Genomic DNA, 22,994 nt, shown 5'->3' on the forward strand with positions numbered 1-22,994 from the left:
AATAAATACAAATTGTTATATTCAGGCAATGACAATCAAGGAAAAGAAGGAGTAGCCATAGTATTCAACACAAAATACGAGGCTAATCTTCTTGAATGGCAGTCAGTATCAAGTAGAGTGATGTGGGCAAATATGAGAATGGGGAACTGGACAATGAGACTTATTTGTGCCTATGGTCCCACAGAAGGTTCTACTAAGGTAGAAGTGGAGCAATTTTTTGATGCTTTAGAAAAAGCAACTGACACAATGAAAAAGGAAAAGTTGGTCCTTGTTGGGGATCTAAATAGCAGAGTAGGAAATGATTGTGAGACATACAATAATATTTTGGGAAAATTTGGAGAAAAGCTAATAATAATGGCAAATATCTGTTGGATTTCTGCTCAGGACATGGACTGGTTATTACTAACACCATGTTCCAACATAAAAATGTGCACAAATTCACATGGAGAGAAGAGGCTAAGAATAAGAAAAGTCTCATTGACTATGTTATTGTTGATAGTGATGTTTTCTCCCTGGTGCAGGACACCAGAGTGTACAGAGGATTTGAAATTGGAAGTGATCACTATTTAGTCTTGAGCAGGATAAAACTGAATTTCATATTGAAAAGAATAACATGTAAGAAAGTTTTAAAGCGAATAAAATTTGAGCAGCTCTCAGATGTGAACTGTAGACTAAAATACAGAAAGATTATTGAAAAGAAAATGAAAGAGTTTGAGAACAGGAATCAAACCTTGGAGATTTCAGTGGCAAACTCTGAAGAAAACACTGATTGATTCTGCCAGAGAGGCATGTGGTGAGGTTGTGTGCAAGGATAAAAAAATCAGAACTCCCTGGTGGACACAGGAAGTTAAAGAGGCAGTGAAGGAAAAGAAGAAAGCATATCAAAAGTTCCAGGCAAATAAGTCAGCTTTTACTCTTACAGAATACAGAGACAAATGTAAGAAAGCTAAACAGTGTGTAAAACTAGCTAAACAAAAGTCATGGGAGGACTTTGGCAAGAATATAGAAAATAAATATCAAGAAGGTGGCAAAATATTCTGGAGGTTGTTGAAGAAGCTTAGAAATGGAGGAAAGAGTGCTGTAAAAGGAGTTAGAGATGATAAAGGTGACATGAAAACAGGAGAAAAAGATATCCTTGAAGTATGGAGTAATTACTTTGAAAAACTGCTAAACGAAACAAGCAGTGATGACAGCACAGTGATAAAAAGCACTGACCAGGCATGCAGTCAGGAATACATATCCATACTTGAAGTAGAAAAAGCCATCAAAGGCTTGAAATGTGGAAAGGCAGCAGGAGTAGATGATATTCGACCAGAAATGCTGAAGTATGGTGGTATAAAAGTCTTACAGTGGCTGCACTGCATAGTTCAGAAAGCCTGGACAGAGGAAAGAATTCCCGATGAGTGGAGTAGAGCTCTCATAGTACCCATATATAAAAAGGGAAATAAAACTGCATGTGAGAATTACAGAGGTATTTCCCTACTGAGTGTTCCTGGCAAGATCTATGCAAGTATACTTGAGAAACGGTTGAGAAGAATTGTGGAAGAAAAGCTTGGTGAAGAACAAGCTGGATTCAGGCCAAACAGAGGCTGTCAGGATCAGATCTTCACTTTACGACAAATAGTCAAGAAAGCATGGGAATATAACAAAGATCTGTATTTAAGTTTTGTCGATTTGGAAAAGGCATATGACAAGGTGCCAAGAGAGAAGCTATTCAATACGCTACAGTTATATGGTGTCAATGGGGCATTATATCAAGCAATACTTAGTCTTTATTTGAGTTGTAAGTCAGCAGTTAGAATTGAAGGAAGTACAGGAAGATAGTTTAATGTTAAATCTGGTGTGAGACAAGGATGTACATTATCCCCTCTGTTATTCATTATCTATATGGATCACATTATGAAGAAAAGTGGTATTAAACATGATATCAAAATTGGAGATGTTAATGTCAGCTGTTTGCTTTATATGGATGATGTTATACTTCTAAATAAATCCGCTACAAGTCTGCAAGATTCTCTGACTAAATTCAATTGCTGTTGTAATAGATATGGTATGAAGGTCAGCAACAAAAAGACAAAGACAATGAAAATAGGCAGAATCATTGAAAATGTCAACTGTGTTGTGAATGGAGAACCTGTGGAACAAGTAAAACATTTCAGCTACTTAGGCACGATTTTTACTGAAGATGGTAAATTAAATATAGAAATAGACAACAGAATCAACAAAGCTGGTATGGTGGGAAGTCAACTGAATAAATTCATATGGAATAAAAGAGAAATTAGTCAGAACACTAAATTAGCTGTATACAAGACAGTGTTCAAACCAGTTTTAACTTATGGATCTGAGAGCTGGGTCAGAAGTAAAACACTTGACCAAAGACTAGAGACTGCAGATATGAGAGTCCTGAGAAAGATTAGAGGCATGAACAGATGGCATCAATGGCAATATCATATTAAAAATGAGGATATTAGGAAAGAACTTGACATTGTCAGCATCCAGGAATGCATTAGCAGAGCTAATCTCAGGTGGTATGGTCACTTAAATAGAATGGGAGAGGAAAGATTAGCAAAACAAGTGTTCTCTGCCAGGTTGGCAGGAAAACGACCCAGAGGAAGACCAAGATATAGGTGGATTGATACGGTACAAAGTGCCTTAGATGATAGAAATATAAGATCTGATAATGTTGGAGTCTTGACAAGTAACAGACTGATTTGGAGGAAAATTGTAGATAGGAAGTTAGTAATGATGTAATTTTTTCATGTAGTACTGTCATATCCTGTACACCCCTTGAGGGTACATGGCAGGAATATGATGATGATGATGATGATGATTAATTTTTATTTAAGTTAGTAAATTTATACATGGAATATTCATTGTAAAAATTGTGTTTTGTACTAAGTTTTTTTTTTTATTAATATTATAAAAATAAAGAATATTTATTATGCTGTAAAAAGTTACAACAAAAATTAACACATGAGAATCATTCAGACATTGACTCAGACGATTTATGCGAAGAAATTTTACACCATCAACCATTTATTTCTAATTTTAAAAACGATATATATCAGATAATTCAGTATATTTATTCAAATGACTTAATCACAGTTTATCCAAACTTTACAATTACTCTTCGGATTCTTTTGTCTTTACCGGCAGTGCTTTTTTTTCTAGAAAAAAAGGTGCCGGAACTCACATCTTGTTAAGTTTTTTATTAAAGAAAATTATATTCAAATCTTAATTTAAATGAAATATAAAGCAGCTGTTGCTGTCATGGAGTCGCATAAATGAATTAAATATAATTTATCTTCAGTATTTTTTATTTTAGACATGATCAAATGTAAAATTAAACAAATTAAAATATCCAACCAAAGACCAAATATAAAAGTAAATTTGTAAAAATATTATATAATTTAAGAGAAGTTCATAGTGTTTTCCAAAGTTTTGTCCAATTCTCGTCGAACAAATTGTCTCGACTCCTTTCTTTGCTCTTAATATCTAAGGCTGAATGTTATCCTCTAAGTAACCACAGATCGACATACTTTGAAGGATCGAAAAGTCTTAGAGGTGGTCCAACGAGTTTGATGAATAAAAGTGCCGAAACTCTTTTAGTCTTCAACGAAGCTCTTGTTGGGGTGATAATTAAATTCATCTGCGAAAATCCGCATTCACATTCACTTGATGAAATGGGAATGGTATTCATAGCATGTACCAAATGCAAAAGTTTTTCTGGGTATGTCTTATTGAGAATGTATTCACAGAATCCACGAATCATTTCCCTTTCATTTAGTTGCAGTCTGATTGACAAATTTCTAATTTCCGTCTCTCCGAATGTTAGCTGAGCATCAATATCGTCAGGCCAATGTTTTCGGTCAAGCATGCGAGCCCAAAGTGCTAGCTCAACATCATCGCTATCAAGCAACCTTTTTTCAATTGACTCTTTCAATTTGGTATAAAATGTTTTTTGGTCAATAGGAGGATTATTTTTTGGAGCTTTTTTGTGAAGTAAAACTCCACAAAAGCGCAGAACACATACAGCAGCTGCAGCACATCTATAATAGGGTTCAAAATTCTGTCTTCTTTCTTCAAAAACTTGTACAAGTGCATTTATTTTTTGATTTACCTTGTAAAGGTTCATGTCACTGACATGCAGGTCCAAACTTAATTCAGACAATTCTTGGGGAGCATCACACATCAATCCTAGATCCAATAAAAAGTCTGTAGATGTTATTTTTCTTCTTAAGCCATCATAAATACATTTTTATCTCTCCTAGGATCATGCATCGAATCTTCAAAATGATGCACTAGAGATTCAAAATTATTCCACACAGCCAAAACTGAATGGAAACTAGATGACACCCATCGAGTACTTAAAATTCTTCCAATTTTCAGCAGCTCAACCTCTAGTGATTCTGCACATAAATGCAACTCTCTACTGTTCTTTGGCTTTGTATAGGATATAAAGTTTATCAATAAATGATTTGAATCTATTGATTCCTGAAATTTCCTTTACAGCATCACTTACTGATAATTCTAGTCTGTGATTAGCACAATGCCAAACTATAACAGAAGGAAATTTTTCTGACAGCAATTTTTTCACTCCACTTTTACACCCTAACATTACAGCAGCGGCATCGCATGCTAGAGAAACTAAATATTTTTTTAAATAATCTTCTGTCATCCCATAATAGTTAAGACACTGGAGTAAGGAATCAAATGCACTTTTTGCCGTTACGTTTTCAAGTTCGATCAAGTCCAAAAATAAATTAACCGGTGAATTAATTCCAACACCTTCAATACAGCATTGAATATACACTATGAGAGTGGTTTTATTGCTTGTTGTTGTTGATTCATCAATTATCAATGAAATTATATTTTTGGATTGAACGATTTCTTTAAACACATTTTTTCTCATTTCTTCATTTACATGATTCACAATATTAATACATGCATTTGTTGAATGAAGAATACGACCCATTTCAATTCCGTTCAGTTCTTGCAGATCAATTTCACTTTCAAAATTATGGAATGATTGGTTTTCCTTTGCTACTTCATATGCAGTTCAAAAAATGTTTGCGGTTATTTCTTTTTCACAAGATAATGATTTTAAAAAAACCTTTTCAAGGGTCTTTTTTTCAGCTTCAGGAACAATTTTTAACACTGCTTTGTGTGCAGCAGATTCTCTGTGATCGCTTCAAAAAAAAAAAAAAAAAACATTTTTTTTTGAAGTGAGCTCATCTGTAGCTTCCTATCTTTGCCAGAATATGTAATCTCATTGTTGGACCCTTCTTTGGAAATTTTCATTCCTTTGTTTCAATTCCAAGAGTTCTAACTTTTCTGCAAGGTGTACAGCCAAGTTTCTTTTTGAAAATATACATCCATTCATTTTTCGAGCAAAAATCATTTTTTTGATCTAATATCCAGCAATTCAGCCAGTCATTTTCAGTTTGGCCTTGCTCCTCAAGATTAGCTTGAGATGATTCGAAGACATCAACTGGCACCATTATTTCCATATTTTTTGACGTTGTGTCTGTTATTATTCTGGGCTTTTTATTAATGTGACTGGTGGTTGAGAAGTAACTGGAAATATTTTTCATTTTCAAACTTGGGGTCAGACTTTTACACTAAAAAGTAAAAAAAAAATGCCAGAAAGATATGAAAATAATGACTTTAAATTTACGTCAATTCAATAAAGATATTTTTTAGATAAATAAGTGTTTTACCAAAAATCTTTCGCATGTTGTCAATCACATGTCCATACAGCCACAAACGTAGATGCTAATGGTGTGCGCATGCATGTTATGTACATGTGAACATTATTTCAAAAATTACTTTTGAAAAAACTGTAAAAAAAAAATAGGTGCCAGAACGTCGTTCAGGTGTATTACACAAGAAAAAAAGCACTGTTTACCGGTATCTGTTGCATCTGTGGAACAGTCCTTTTCTAAACTTAAAATTATTAAAAACTACTTGCGCTCCACAATGGTGCAAGACAGACTTTCAAATCTTGCCATTATATCAATAGAGTCAGATATTTTGGATCAACTTGATATACATGATATTATTCGAGAATTTTCATTAATGAAAACTAGAAAAGTTCAATTCACTAAGTGATTTTTCTTTCTGTTTAAATATTTATTTACCTATTTCTTTACCCAATAATGTTTAATATGTTCCTATTTTATATACTTGTAAGTTTATCTCTTTCTTATTTATACCTATACAAAGTACAAATGACAAGGTGATTTTCTTGCCAAATAAAATATAGTTAGTTTAATTTTGTACCAAAAAATATTTAATATTTCTGTTTTTATAAAACTGTAAGTTTATCTGTTAATTTATGTAAAACTATATAAGGAGCAATTCGCAAATGATTTTCTTGCTAAATAACATAAATTACTTTATTTTTTTCCAAATTATTTTTGTTGTTTTTGTACCCTCTTGTATGTTTATTGTTTTTTATACATTTTTTTGTAATTTCAGCTTTTTGTTCAATAAACATATAATTAATATATTTCATTTTTACTCACTGATAAAAATATTTTTATAAAAATTTTTATAAAGTGATTTTTATTGGGGGGGGGGGGGGGTATAGGGGCACCAACTAAAGTTTTGCACACAGGTGCCAGACACTACTGGCACACCCCTGCACTTAAACAGAATGAGAGAGGACAGGTTGGGAGAAGCAAAGCAGGTGTCATTTTAAAACAACATAGACCTAATAAATAAATGGATTAATTTAGAATTAGAATAAAACTGTTGACAGAAAGCTTGGAATAAAGTAATCTTGATTATTTATTGCTATCATGGTATAATGTAATATCCCTTGAGGATAAATATTAGGAATCGATTATAATGATTCTGGGGTTGATTGTGGTTATATTATGACTACTGTATTTTCCTCTTAATTTATCTCTACACAAAATACCTACCTCTTGATTTGCAGGCACTTGTTTCTGATTCATCTTGTGGTTCCTGATTTTCATCATCTTCATTCATTTGTTGTACAGGAGGAGGACTATCCCTATCAAACAAAGGAGTCTCAAATGTACTGGGTGTATTATCTGGAAAAAAAAATGCAATATAAAAAATACATTTTGAATATTACAAAATGGCATACTAAATAGCAAAATGTTATTTAATTATTCATGTTATTAAATATATATTGCACTGTTATTAAATATATATTTAATATTTTAGTATTTAATAGTACAGGTATATTTCATTTAATGCAGTTACATTATAGATTTAGTATTATGCAATTAACAGATTACAACCATGCTTCATTTAATATGATAAGTAATGTAATTCAAAAATACAGAACATAGGTTGTTCTCTGGAGGTACAACAGTCATCCACTGCTAGTTTCCCAGGTGTTTAATGATGCAGTAGCCATGATTAGTATTGTTGTTATTGACTGCAAACCAAACCACTACAAATATTTCTTCAGTTTTATTAAAACATACAAATTTGAAGACTAAAGAAATATAAAAAATTATCAGAAAATCATTGACTATAATCAAGAATAATCTTATCTCATCTATCCCTTACCACAGCTTAATGGCCTAACAAGAACAATTTTAGAAATGTTCTTTTAAGAGTGACATGGTATGTCACCATATGCAATTTTATTTCTATGAATTCAACTATTTAGTTTTGCTGATCCTATAATTGCCTTCTTCAGGAATTCACTATAAAATTAAGTTATTATAATTACAAGCAATTCAATGAAGATCCGTCCTTTACACGCGCATGCATGCATGCCCACACACATACACAGAGAATAACTATTACTTTTGTCAATTAATTACTAAACTGATATGTATCTTACAATCAAAGGAACAAGTTGAATATAGCTCAAAATGAAAGTACATATAGTTACATACTGTGTCATTCATTTTAAAAACAGACAGCAACCACAAGTCTCCGAACTTTAAGTGAATAAGTGTGGTGAACTTGAAGGTATGCTAGAGAAGCTATGCTTAAAAACTGAATAAAAAATATTTGTTAGCATATACAGAAAAATTATATCACTCCAAAATTTCTAAGCTAATCACTTTCAGGTTCACGCATGGTAAACCTGAGTGAACTTAGCTTAGAACTGACTGGGGCACTGGTCAGTTAAGCAATGTTCCTGCTGTTTTTGTCAGAGAACCAGGACAAAGAGTGCAAAAAATCAATTAGTGGAATGTCCAATCCAGTAGAACTGAAGACAGAACTATTAATAAAGAAAAGATACTAAAGTAGTACCTTTAAATGAGTAGCTATAATATTCAATGCTAAATACGAAGATGAACTTCTTTGAATGGAAAGCAATTTCAGGTAGAGTTGTGGGAAAATTTCATAAAGGGAAATTGAGTAATGAGATTTATTTGTGTGAGTGGTCCCACAGAAAGTTCTAGCAGGAAAGAAAGAAGCACAAGAAATTTGAGCCATTAGTCTATGAAGATCTGTCCTTCCTCCATAATCTCTGGTTATTGGACGAAAGGCATTTCCATCTAAGTGGTCATGTAAACAGATGAACGTACAGGTTTCTTGAGACCAGAATTTGTCCAAGAGAAATCTTTTCATAGCAAGAAGGTCACTGCATGGTGTGTGGTTTCTGGCCATGGCATAACTGGGCCCTAGTTCATTGAAGGTGATTTAATGAGAGAGAGAAGCTGATATAAAGTAAAAGGAAAATCGGTTCCTTTTGGAGACCTAATCTACAGATGAGCAGAATCCTAGACATACAGAAATGTCTTGAGAATATCTGCAGATCAAATACTCCAAATATGAGTAAAGCTAATAATAATGGTAAGTATTTGCTATATTTCTGTTCATGATATTGATGAGTTATTACTAATACCATGTTATAACATGGAGAGAACACATAACAGGAAAAGTCTTACTGATTATTATTGTTACTGTCCACACTGGTTCAGGATAAGAGTAAATAGAGGATTTGAATAGCAATCAATATCAAGATTTAGTCATTAAGGAAGAAAAGAGAATCAGTAAAAAGAAAATAGTTACAAAAATTTTAAAAACAATCAAAGGTGAACAACTTTCAATATGCAAATATTATTGGAAAAATTGAAAATCCAGAACAAAACCTTATGGATGTAATGGCATATTTGATTAAGTTGATTAATTTGGCCAGAAAGGTAAATAGTAAAGGTATTATTATTATTATTATCTAACATTTTATGATATTTGTATTCTACAAATATAAAATTAAAAAGCAAAGCTTCACATTGGCTTAAAAAATTACAGTCCTGGAAAAGAAGAAATCACAGTCAAAATTCCTACAAGTAACTCAGCATGTGCCTCTGGACAATACCATGAAAAATACAGTATGGCACAAAAAAAAAAATAACAGCACTGCACTTTGACTCCCCCCACCTTCAGCACACACACACATTATGAGATATGCTATTCGACTACATTCACATTAATAGAAGAACGTGTGTAGATTGTATGTCATTACATTCAGCTGTAGCAATGGTGTTGACAATGGAAGAAAAGCTGTTTATTGTTAAGCACTGCTTCTGTTCATACAGAGGTAGAGCAAATGATCCAAGCCTACAACATGTTTGTTCATTGTTTCCATTAGTTTACCCAAAGCAATAGTGTTATCATTGCTTTAACTGAGAGGTTCTAACATACCGGGAGTGTTCTGCCACAATGCAAAGGGCATTCAGGGAGATCACAAACTAGTAAGTGTCTGAAACACAGTCAACACCAAACAGCAGTAAAACTTGGGATACCAAGGTGGTCACTACAGAGAATCCTCAAGAAGCTGGGTGTCTTTTCGTACATCACTCAGATGGGTCAATATTTAACAGCAACAGATCATACTGCATGGTGGGAATACTGTGCACGTGTGCTTGCCAATGTCTAAGAAGATCTGTCCTTCCTCCATAAAACTGGTTCTTAGACGAAAGGCATCTAAGTGGTCATATAAACAGATGAACCTTCAGGTTTCTCGAGACCTGAATTTGTCCAAGAGAAAAAGAAATCTTTTCAGAGACAGAAGGTCACTGCATGGTGTGTGTGGTTTCCGGCCATGGCATAACTGGGCACTAATTCATTGAAGAAGGTGGTTTAACTGTGACCTTGATTAGTGAATACTACATCGAAAATGTGTTGGTTCCATTTACCCAGGATTTGCACAGGATGTGTTTAGAGCCTATTTATCAGAACATTTTCCTAAGAGACTCATTTTGAGGTTCACAGAATTCCTGTACCTTTCACGTTCTCCTGATCTCACATCACTTGAAGCCTTCGTCTGGAGTATGTTGAAGGAATGGGTATTCCCCATGACCTAGCTTCAAATCTTGAACTAACACTCTGGTGTTAATAATAATTCTACCAACTCAAATGTTGATCTCTAACCTTGTGCACTTCAGTGTTAGAAAAAACTCAATAATAATGTCTTGGATTCCTTTTTCAATTTCTTGCAACAAAAGAATTCTTCTCATAATTCACATTTACCTTCATTAATAAGAATAAAACATATCACATCTGCTATTTTACTCCAAGTACTACTTTTCTCCTGAAGACTTATTAGCTAATCCATCACACAGAATAGTGTTCTTATAATGGAGATGGTACATAAGAACTTTTTTAATTTCCTAACCCGAAGCAGAAGAGAGCAGTTAGGTTTATTAATAAAAACACTCTTGCCAATATCATTCTCTTTCACACAATATTCAGTTCTGTAAGCATTTGCTAATATCTCCATAGTCACTGTTAAAGTGGAATCAATGATCAATTATACAGAATGATCATTTGAGATGTGTTAATATTTTTGCTTTAGAAATATAATGAAGATTTGTTCATGTTTCATATGTTTCTGCTCATGTATATTATTAGTACTTAAAACTCAATTACAAGCACCTAAAATAACACAAATATACAGAAACAATGAACAATTTACTCATTCTTTTAAACAAAAAAAATTTAACTCAGGTGTTTGTTTTATAATGTCACCACACTCTTTTTTGTTCATTCCCACTACTATGTCTTTTGGAACAACTTCAGTTTATATACATATTTCCTCATAACAACAATCTTTTGATATTTAAATCTGATGGTTAAGAAGTTTCTTCTATTTTGTGGCCTTCCCAATACAATAACATTACCATTACAAAAAAAAAAAAAAAAAAAAAAAAAAAGATAATTATCATCCGTTTACTAGACTATAATCCAATGTGAAAAAGAATTTCAATACCCTACCTTGAAAGAACCTCAGAACAAACAGCAAAAAATTCTCCATAAATTCAATCTATATGTCATGTCATATCCCCATGTGCCCCAAGGGAACAGAAGTGACGTACGTCAGTTTACAGGCCGAAGTTAACCACGTGAGAATGGCCATTCTCGGCAGAGTGCCAGCAGCATCGAACGATTGAACCACTTCCAACGACTAACAGCGCTCAGACTTGCTTAACTTTTTGCATGAGCCATTAGTAGCAGACTCTACCAGTCGACCAACCTTTCCTGGCAAATTCAATCTATATGCTTCCTTTTCAAACCAGTGCAGAAACTGTCTTCCTTTCTACCATCAATACATTACCTCTTTCTGCTAGGTGTCTATGAAGTACCCTGACATATCATCTTTCCTATTTTGGACAGACTGACCATTGTGCTTTGATTAGAATTGAAGAACATCAAGACTATATTACATTTTTGGAATCTGACAAGTCTGGCCTTGCTTCTCATGCTATTGACACTAGACACAAAGTTCTTTGTGTCTAGTGTCAATACTTCTTCATTCCAGCAAGTTCAAATCAATTGTCTTTTCTTGAAACGCAAAATGTCAAGAAATCATCTTAACTTGAACCGATCAGACTGTATGCCAATATCCAAGTTTTGGAAAGTGTTCACTATTAATTATTCAAAAGTTTTTTTAATTAATAATTATTTTAAATATTTTTTAATCTATGCAAATTACTATCAATCATTCATTTGAAGTCTAATAGTGTAATATCATATATTTCAGCTGCGAATGAAACACAAGCCAATACACATGATTTATGACTCATTAATTTGATTCGTCTTTTGATTGTAGTTAACAGCCTAACTCCCCGACAACGTCCACATACTATTAGGTGAAATATATTGAAGTGCTTAAGCGTCAAAGCTGTAGAACTGAGAGGAGATCTCCACATAGCCTTTAAAGGAATATGGAGAACCAACCATGGCTTCTAACCTAATGTCCAATCCTCACCTTCTTATGGTGCACCCTGTTAGATACTTAACGAACAAGGATAGGATCACAATTTGGGATTTAGCCAACCAAATTGTACTTGGTCGGCTAAATCCCAATTTTATATCTTAAACCACTATATAAAATGATGGTACAACATGACAGAATATCATGCCGGCTGGGACGTCGCAGAGTTAAACAATGCCTCCATTGTTTTTGCCAGGGCGAACAACGAAAAGTCACCTACTGGAACAAATCCTAAAACACACCCCAACTCAATATCACCAGAGTTCAAGATCAGTACTATCAATCTAAGAAGCCTGAATGACAAAGAAATGGACTTAGCTGAGGAATTGGATAAGCACCAAATCGATATAATAGGGGTGACTGAAACAAAAAAGACAAACACTGGTGAGATCTTTCTAAGCAATAAATACAAAATGTTATATTCAGGCAATGACAATCAGGGAAAATAAGGAGAAGCTATAGTATTCAACACTAAATATGAGACTAAAATGGCAAGCAATATCAAGTAGAGTGATGTGGTCAAATATCAGAATGGGGGAACTGAACAATGAGACATTTGTACCTATGATCCCACAGAATGGTCTCCCAAGGTAGAAGAATTTTTTGAGGCTTTAGGAAAAGCAAGAAACACAATGAAAATGGAAAAGTTGGTCCTTGTTGGGGATCTAAATAGAGGAGTAGAAAATGATTGTCAGAGACACAAAAATATTTTGGGAAAATTTGGAGAAAAGCGCAAACCAAATAATAATGATAAATACCTGTTGGATTTTTGCTCAGTACATGGACTAGTTATTACTGACACAATGTTCATAAAACATTGTGTCAGTAATAAAAATGTGCACAAATTGACATGGAGAGAAGATGCAAGGAATAGGAAAAGTCTCATTGGCTATGTTATTGTTGATAGTGATGTTTTCTTCCTGGTGCAGGACACTAGTGTATAGAGGATTTGAAATTGGAAGTGATCACCATTTAGTCTTGAGAAGGAGAGAATTTCATATTGAAAAGAAGAACATGTACAAAAGTTTTAAAGCAAAAAAAGTTCAGTGGCTCTCAAATCTAAACTGCAGACTAAAATACACTGACATTATTGAAGAAAAAATGAAAGAGTTTGAGAACAGGAACTAAACTTTGGAGATTCGATGGCAAATCCTGAAGAAAATATTGATTGATTCATCCAGAGATGCATGTGGTGAGGTTGTCTGCAAGGATGGAAAAATTAGAACTCCATGGTGGACACAGGAAGTTAAAGAGGCAGTGAATAACAAGAAGAAGAAAGCATATCAAAAGTTCCTGCCAAATAAGTCAGCTTGTGCTCTTAGAGAATACAGAGACAAATGTAAGAAAGCTAAACACTGTGTAAAACTAGCTAAACAAATGTCATGGGAAGACTTTGGTAAGAACATACAAAATAAACATCAATTAAGTGGAAAGATATTCTGGAGATTGTTAAAAAAGCTAAGAAATAAAGGAAAGAATGCTGTAAAAGGAATTAGAGATAATAAAGGTGACATGAAATCTGGAGAAAAAGATATCCTTGATGTAGAGAACAATTATTTCAAAAAATTGCTAAATGATTTTTACCAGAGATAGAACACTGTTAAAATAACACTCAAAAGCCATGCAATCAGAAATGCATATCCATACTTGAACTACATAAAGCCATCAAAAGACTGACATGTGGAAAGGCAGCTGGCGTAGATGATATTCGACCAGAAATGCTCAAGTATAGGATAAAAATCTTACAGTGACTGCACTGTAAAGTTCAAAGGCTTGGACACATGGACGAATTCCAGATGATTGGAATAGAGCTCTCATAGTACCCATATATAAAAAGGGAAATAAAACTGAATGTGAGAATTACAGAGGCATTTCTCTACTGAGTGTTCCTGGTAAGATATATGCAAGTATACTTGAGAAAAGGTTGAGAAGAATTGTGGAATGGAAGCTTGGTGAAGAATAAGCTCAATTCAGGCCAAACACAGGCTGTCAGGATCAGATTTTCATTTTACGACAAATAGTTGACAAATCATGGGAATATAACAAAGATCTGTATTTAAGTTTTGTTGATATAGAAAAGGCATATGACAAGGTATCAAGAGAGATGCAAGTCAAAACTCTACAGTTGTAGCGAGTCAGTGGGGCATTATATCAAGCAATACTTAGTCTTTATTTGAGTTGTAGGTCAGCAATTAGAATTGAAGGAAGTACAGGAAAGTGGTTTAATGTTAAATCTGGTGTCAGACAAGGATGTACATTATCCCCTCTGTTATTCATTATCTATATGGATCACATTATGAAGGAAAGTGGTATTAAACCTAATATCAAAATTGGGGATGTTAATGTCAGCTCTTTGCTTTATGTGGATGATGTTATACAAAGCCTCTACACATGGATGTTATACTTCTAAAGAAATCCGCTACAAGTCTGCAAGATTCCCTGACTAAATTGTACAACTGTTGTAAGAGATATGGTATGAAAGTCAGCAATAATAAGACAGAGACAATGAAAATTGGCAAAAGCATTGAAAATATCAACTGCATTGTAAATGGAGAACCTATAGAACAAGTAAAACATTCCAGCTACTTAGGCATGATTTTTCGTGAAGATGGTAAATTAAATATGAAAATAGACAACAGAATCAACAAAGCTGGTATGGTAGGAAGTCAACTAAATAAATTTACATAGAATAAGAGAGAAATTAGTCAAAACACTAAATTAGATGTATACCAGACAGTCTTCAAACCAATTTTAACTTATGGGTTAGAAATAAAACACTTGACCAAAGACTAGAGGCCGCAAATATGAGAGTCCTGAGAAAGATTAGTTGCGTGAACAAATGGCCTCAATGGCAATATCATATTAAAAACAAGGATATTAGATAAGAACTTGACATTGTCAGCATCCAGGAATGTGTTAGCAGAACTAATCTCATCTGGTATGGTCACTTAAACAGAATGAGAGAGGAAAGATTAGCAAAACAAGTGTTCTCTGCCAGGTTAACAGAAAAAAGACCCAGAGGAAGATCAAAATATAGGTGAATTGATACAGTAAAAAGTGTCTGAGAAGATAGAAATATAAGATCTGATAATGTTGGAGTCTTGACAGGTAACAGATTGATTTGGAAAAAAATTGTAGATAGGAAGTTAATAATGATGTCAATTTTTCATGTAGTACTATCATATTCTGTACACCCCTTGAGGGTACATGTCAGAAATTTGATGATGATGATGATGATATATTGAAGTTTTTGAATAAATTATATATAATTTTTGTTACATGTGTAAGCCATGAAATTTACTTTAATGTAATATGTCTACTGCACATATTACATTAAAGCTATTAATTGACACACTACTATATACTTAGATTCAACAATCTCTTGTATCACCTTATTGTAAATTATGCAAACACATAGAGAACAGTTTTAACATAGTTTCATTATTATTTTTAAAAAGTACCGTAACAAATCAAAATTGAACTTACAAACTGAATTTAATCCAGCGCTTGCCTGACTAGTTCCTATCTTAGGATGATACTTCATTTGAATTTCTCTAAGTTTTGCAATGTCATTATTTTCCAAAGCTTCTAAATATCCTATTTGTGCTTTTAATTTTGGTAAATCTGGGAAAAAGTCTCTTTGTATAATTTTTTGTAATTCCTGCAATCAATGTAATGTAAAGAATTAATACATTTATATGCTTATAAAATAATACTATGACTAAATTAATGTAATGTTTCAGAATTCAAGTATTATGCACATTATATTTATCTAGATTTAACATAAGGAAGTGACCGTGTGCGTGTGTGTAATTATTATTATTATGATTATCATGGCTTCTACAGGAAGTCCAAGGACTGATTGAGGAGAGGGTCCTTTTAGTCATTTACTCATGCTCAATATCTATCATCTCTCTTTGAATATATTAGCTAAAATTGCATTTACAACACTGAATGGTAGTCCATTTCACATCTGGACCTCACATGTTTCCTAACCACACATTAGTCAGCTTCTAGGAATGACCATGAGTTTTATCCATTCCTTTGAATACATAAGCCAAAGACCCACTCACTACAAACCATAAGATGAAACTGGGCCTCACAAAAGCTAATCCCACTCTCAGTTTCCAAGGATGATATTTGCCATAAGCTGCAAAATCTCACTTGTATCTATAGTGTATGATTCCCTTACAGTTTGTATGTTTCTGTTTCACTGATCTTCTTGCTCTATTCCTCAGTAAATAACCAATTTATCAATTTGGTTATCCACTTCTGGATTTTTTCAATTGTTTCCCAATCTCCTTGGAACCCAGGAAACCATCTGAGCACAAGTCGAGAAGTGGTCTTATTAAATGCTTGTATAATGGGAGATACCTTCCTTTTTCTTATTGTTCTCTTCAACACTGCAGGTAGTATCTCTGATATAATGTCTTCAATGCTTTAGTGATGTGGCCTCTAAATTTTAGTTCTCTGTCCACTGTAATCCCAGTAGCTTCACTGACTATTTGCAGCAAATTTCTGTTAATGCATTATGCTGCATTCAATGTTTTCAGTCCAAAATTCATAATCTAATTTAATGCTCACTAACATTTATTTCCTATTGAACTAGTTTGTTCAAGTCAACCTGCAGATATTCTGTTATCAGATATGTCTCTTATCACTCACCCAAATTTAGCATTAGCAAATAACTGTATAACATTATCTAGACCTTCTCCAATATCATTAATATATAAAATAAACAACAATTGCCAAAGTATCTTATAGTACACGACTGGTCACCCTCCATTTTAGACTCAGCACCTACATAGCTCACTTTCTGATAACTGTCAGTCAGCCATTCTCCTAACCATGGCTTGACAATATGAACTGGATTGACAATAACCTCACATGTGGTGAGGTTATTGTCAATCCTAACAATCCTACCAAATGCCATAGAAAAATCCAGAAGAATCATGGTATATCTATGTCACTTAAACAGCGATGCTATTCTCTATTACAGAATGTCAGCAGATTGCTAAAACAAGATCCACCTTAATAAAAACCATTCTAATCTGTATACAGGATCGGTGTTATCTACCCACCTAACCAGCCTTTCCAATATCTTCATAGCCAAACCAGAGTTCATGGCTGATTTATAATTCATTGCATACTGCATCAATTTTAGTTCCATCCCTGTATAATGAAATTATCTTGCTATCTTTCTACCCATTAGGAATCATGAGTGTCTCATATTCAAGGTGTACAACCAGGTCTGGGACACTGCCAACACTTGCACATTTCTTCAGTATCCATGCCAATATCTCATCTAATTCTGCTGTGGTGTTCAAATCAAGTTCTTGCAATAAATTTAATACTTCTAACTCATCTATCTGTATTATTTCATCCAGTTTCTCCTCAGCAGCATCCACAGAACTAATAGGTCGACCTGGAAAATATACCTTACTAAACTCAACCATTACAACTCAGTTATTTCTAATTCATCTAGCACTTTCTAGCAAATTCAACATCTGAATTTGCTAAGGTTATTCTTTCATTTACTTGCTAGATAGTAATAAAATTCTCTTACTTTCCTTGGCCTGTTCAGCTAACTTCCCTTCATAATCTTGCTTTAATGATTCAACCAATCTCCTTTCATATGCCAATTTCTCTTTCCTTACTACTCATCAACTATCTAAGTTGCACCTTCTGCTCCTCATTTTGCAACCTATAGAAAAAGTAAAAGATTTCAGCTAAAAATTTAGGCACACTAAATTTTTAGTGTGCCTAAACACAAAGTGAAAACAGCAAACTAAATATGGAAATAGACAACAAACAAAACTGGTATGGTTTGAGAGTCAATAAATTTATATGGAAAAAGAGAAAAATGAGTCAAAACACTAAACTAGATATGTACAAGACAGTGTTCAAACCAATTTTAGCTTATGAATCTAAGAGCTGGGTTGGAAATAAAACAGTTGATCAAAGACTAGATACCACAGATATGAGTTCTGAGGATGTACATTATCCCCTCTGTTATTCATTATCTATATGGATCACATTATGAAGGAAAGTGGTATTAAACATGATATCAAAATTGGAGATGTTAATGTCAGCTCTTTGCTTTATGCGGATGATGTTATACTTCTAAATAAATCCGCTACAAGTCTGCAAGATTCTCTGACTAAATTGAATTGCTCTTGTAATAGATATGGTATGAAGGTCAGCAATAAAAAGACAAAGACAATGAAAATAGGCAGAATCATTGAAAATGTCAACTGTGTTGTGAATGGAGAACCTGTGGAACAAGTAAAACATTTCAGCTATTTAGGCACGATTTTTACTGAAGATGGTAAATTAAATATAGAAATAGACAACAGAATCAGCAAAGCTGGTATGGTGGGAAGTCAATTGAACAAATTCATATGGAATAAGAGAGAAATTAGTCGGAACACTAAATTAGCTGTATACAAGACAGTGTTCAAACCAGTTTTAACTTATGGATCTGAGAGCTGGGTCAGAAGTAAAACACTTGACCAAAGACTAGAGACTTCAGATATGAGAGTCCTGAGAAAGATTATAGGCGTGAACAGATGGCATCAATGGCAGTATCATATTAAAAACGAGGATATTAGGAAAGAACTTGACATTGTCAGCATCCAGGAATGCGTTAGCAGAGCTAATCTCAGGTGGTATGGTCACTTAAACAGAATGGGCGAGGAAAGATTAGCAAAACAAGTTTTCTCTGCCAGGTTGGCAGGAAAACGACCGAGAGGAAGACCAAGATATAGGTGGATTGATACGGTACAAAGTGCTTTAGACGATAGAAATATAAGATCTGATAATATTGGAGTGTTGACAAGTAACAGACTGATTTGGAGGAAAATTGTAGATAGGAAATTAATAATGATGTAATTTTTTTCATGTAGTACTATCATATCCTGTACACCCCTTGAGGGTACATGGCAGGAATTTGATGATGATGATGAGTTCTGAATCAATGGCAGAATCCTATTAAAAATGAAGATATTAGGAAGGAACATGACATTGTTAGCATTCAGAAATGTGAGCAAAGCTAATCTCAGGTAGTATGGTCACTTAAACAAAATGTGAGAGGAAAGCAAAGCAGGTATTTGATTCCAGAATGGAAGAGAGAAGAAAAAAAAAAAGACTTAGAGGAAGACAAAAATTTAGGTAGATTGATGCAGTTAGAAGGGCCTTAGAGGGTCAAAATATAAAACCTGATAATATTGGAGTACTGATAGATAACAGACTTATTTGAAAGAATAAGAGGTGAAAAAGTTTTCAACATTTTATTTTATTTTTATTTCTATTTATTTATTTTGCAGCTCCCGCTTAATGATGCAATTTATCCATTTAAGTCCATTTTGATTTATCCTCCTAAAACTGACTTATAAAATCTGAAACTTCTTTCAAGCATTTCCTATGCAGAGCTAACAACCATTATTATGCCACTACACTTGCTCCAAACTCCCTCCCCAGTTTGCTATAATCAATGGATATGTAGTTCCACATATACTCCTTAATTGAAAATTCCACATGCTGCTTAACTACCTCCTGGTAACTTTCCCAACCAAAGGGCAAAGATCACCTTAATTAAGGACAAATCTTCAGATGCTATTATCAGATCACACACTTTCAAATCTCAGGCCCTCCCCATCACATGCTATTTTAATATGAGAAATATTACATTTGCGGTTTTAGTGTGTTAAAATTTCAAGTCATTGCTGAAAATAAAGCAAAAAACAACTACGAATTTGCGTAAATTTGCAGTTGTTCATAGCAACTGCAAACATAAAAAAACTTTTATGTTTCAAGTTTGACCCTGGCAAGATGTCAAAGCATACATTACAAAGATTGGTGCAAGATAATCATGATGACATTAAGAAAAACAACTGCAAATTCGTGTAAATTGAGTGGCTTGATAAAAGTGACAATTTAAGCAGCTGAAAGAGTAAGGATTTATGTCACTCTTATAGAAATATTTAACATACATCATGTAACATCTTTTAACAATGTGCGGCACTGATTAGCCATGCTTATACTAACAAATCACAGATTAATTTAATAGAAGACTCTTTACAGGAAGCTAGTAAGAACAAAAACTTGATTTTTGGAGAACAATAATGCATTATACGCCAGTAAATGATCATATTTTCTTTGAATATATTATGTGGTTTATGCCGGAAAAAATAATGGATATTTAACAGCACGAAACTTTAATTCACTGATGCCTTTTAAACGTTCACAGTACAGAACTTGGATGTTTTACGGGTTAACAATAGTTTAGATTGTGTAACACCCATCTGTAAAAATATTCGACTAGGAATGCTTTCATCATGTATAATATGCTATATAAAATAAAGCCATGAACTCTCACATTACCTCTGTGTATGTATCTTCATCCAGAATCTTCTGTTTACAAGCAATTTTATTCCGGATATCTTCACTATTCGCATTCTTCGATTTCAGAGATCCGGAAGAAACAGCTGACACTGTCCGACATCCTTCATTATCAATGGATAACATTTCGAATGGTCTAATATAAAGTATTTATGTCGTTTATTAATATAAATTTTGGACACAGTGTTGATTCCTATTGTGAGTTTACACACATGACAACAAAAAAATTTGATTACAAACCCTAAACGCAAAATATCCCATCCTTACCAACAACAGAATAAACGCATTTAAAAACCAAGTGCATAATCAATAACTAGAATATGTTTTCTGGAAAAAGCCCAAAGGCGCCAAATATGACAATTATGAGTGCGAAAATAATAATCATGAATACAGCCAAACAGCAGTAAATATATACTGTATGTTAATAATTTGTACATATAATGTACTCTGAATTACTCATTTACATACTAGCACTTAGCTAGGGTCGAGCTGTTAAATGATATTTAAACAATAACAAGTAATCAGAACATTATATATATTGATTAAGCAGTGGAGATGGTGGGTCAGGTGTGGCGGAACGTACTCCCTAGATGAGTCTTTAATCTCTTTGGATGTATCATATAATAATAATAATAATAATAATAATAATAACATAGTGGGCGATGGAAGACAAGAGAGAAACTAGGAGAGGATAAACGATATGGATAAACACAAAAAATACACATAAATAAAATAAAATGCCCGCCTCGTTGATCGAGTGAATAGCGTATCCGCTCTCCAGCCAAAAGGTCGCGGGTTCGAATCCCACCATGGGCATGGATGTTTGTGATTGTCTGCGGAAATAATAGTGGAGGTCGGCGGTAGGTGGCGTTTGTGTAGTTGCTATCAGTTGGTGATTGAATGGTGGAGTCAGGTGCCCTCCCGCGATGGGTCTTTGGACTCCCTGAGGTGTCAAATAATTAATATTAATAATAAGAAAGTTATAATTGTAATGAACAATTATTAGAAATAAGAATAAAAACAAAAAATACCATTTAACAATTATTGGAGAGGATAACCAAGAATATTGTAAGATAAAAGATAAAAATAATATTAAGGATCCATCATTGTTTATAGTTTTAGTATTATATAAAACGTCTATAAAGATGTGAAATTCATTGGGGCAAGCTACTCTATAATACGGGAAACCTGGCTTAATGCAATTTTGGTAAATAGCATTAAGCCAGGTTTCATTTCATTCAAATAGTATCATTTGAATGAAATGATACTATTTCCAGCTTTAAGTGAGTGATTAATCAGTTAAGGCAATTTGTTTACGTTATACGAAATTTTACGTTACGCGAAATTTTTTTGTCGCCTATAAGTAGCGACAGGAAAAGCTAGAAGTCATTAAGAGATAGGAAAGTGGCGATAATAATATAATGATTGTGCGAGACTTAGATACAGCCAGTGTACAGTTTGGACTGTACTAAATAAGAACAAAGGAAAATTGCTACTCCTTCTTTAAGCATGCGGATTTCCTGAAATAGAAACCAATTAATGATCAGATGGAGCGTCTTATATCACTCTGGATTGAGGATAATAACCAAAAAAGGAATATCTCTTAATACAAGGAATATTCAGGCAAAAGCTCTCAATAATTTTATCTCATTAAAAGAGACCAAATTTCAAGAGGAATTAGAAAGCTTTACTGCGAGTTTAGGATGGTTTGACCGTTTTAAAAATCTTGCTGGACTGCATAACTTAAGAAAAACTGGGGAATCTGCTATTGCAGATAAATATTCTGTCGCAAATTTTCCTGAAGAATTGCAAAGGATAATTTAGGAGGGTAATTATGACGATCAGCAAATTTTCAACGTCGAAAAGTGGTCAATTTTGGAACCGTATGATAACAAAAACTTCCCTAGCTAAAAGTGAAGTATCTCAACCAGAATACACAGTATAAAGATCATCTTTTATTTTTATTTTTATTTTTACGCTTTTATTAGGAGTCAGTGCATAGATTTAAACTCAAGGCTATGTTAGTTTATCGTGAAAAATCAAGGATCTAACATATCTGAATAAATGAGCACAATTGGAAAAGAACTTGGAATTAATGAACTGGATAACAACGATGTGATAAACTTGGTCGACTTCACAGAATGTTTAAGTGATAATGATCTCCTTCAAATAGAAGAACGGCGTGCATATGAAGCAGAGGATAAGGAGTGCGAACAAGCAGAGAATGTTACAACCAACGAGAAAAACTACAAAAGAACTTGAGCTAGTTATCAATCACATCGAGTATGCGAAGGAAATTTTATTTGATGCTGATCCTCATATGGAACGAAGCTTCGAAGTACGCCGAAATCATTATAAGACAATTGCCAGCTATCGC

At 33.7% G+C, this 22,994-nt stretch overlaps 1 protein-coding gene across 1 annotated transcript in view; it reads right to left on the reverse strand.

Annotated features, from left to right (window-relative positions):
• The window catches only part of Es2 (ess-2 splicing factor homolog), a 102,666-nt gene extending 81,792 nt beyond the window's left edge, over window positions 1-20,874 (reverse strand). The window contains exons 1-3 of the mRNA XM_090400352.1: window positions 20,600-20,874; window positions 15,704-15,878; window positions 6,930-7,061 (exon numbers count right to left, since the gene is read on the reverse strand). Coding sequence (XP_090256478.1) covers window positions 6,930-7,061; window positions 15,704-15,878; window positions 20,600-20,743 — 451 coding nt within the window. The 5' untranslated portion in view covers window positions 20,744-20,874. The remainder of the gene's footprint in view (window positions 1-6,929; window positions 7,062-15,703; window positions 15,879-20,599) is intronic.
• Window positions 20,875-22,994: the final 2,120 nt, after the last annotated feature.

The sequence above is a fragment of the Typopeltis vanoorti genome, chromosome 11 (genome assembly GCF_054136105.1).
Source record: "Typopeltis vanoorti isolate ZY-2024b chromosome 11, IOZ_Tvanoo_1.0, whole genome shotgun sequence".
NCBI classification, from domain to species: Eukaryota; Metazoa; Arthropoda; class Arachnida; order Uropygi; family Thelyphonidae; genus Typopeltis; species Typopeltis vanoorti.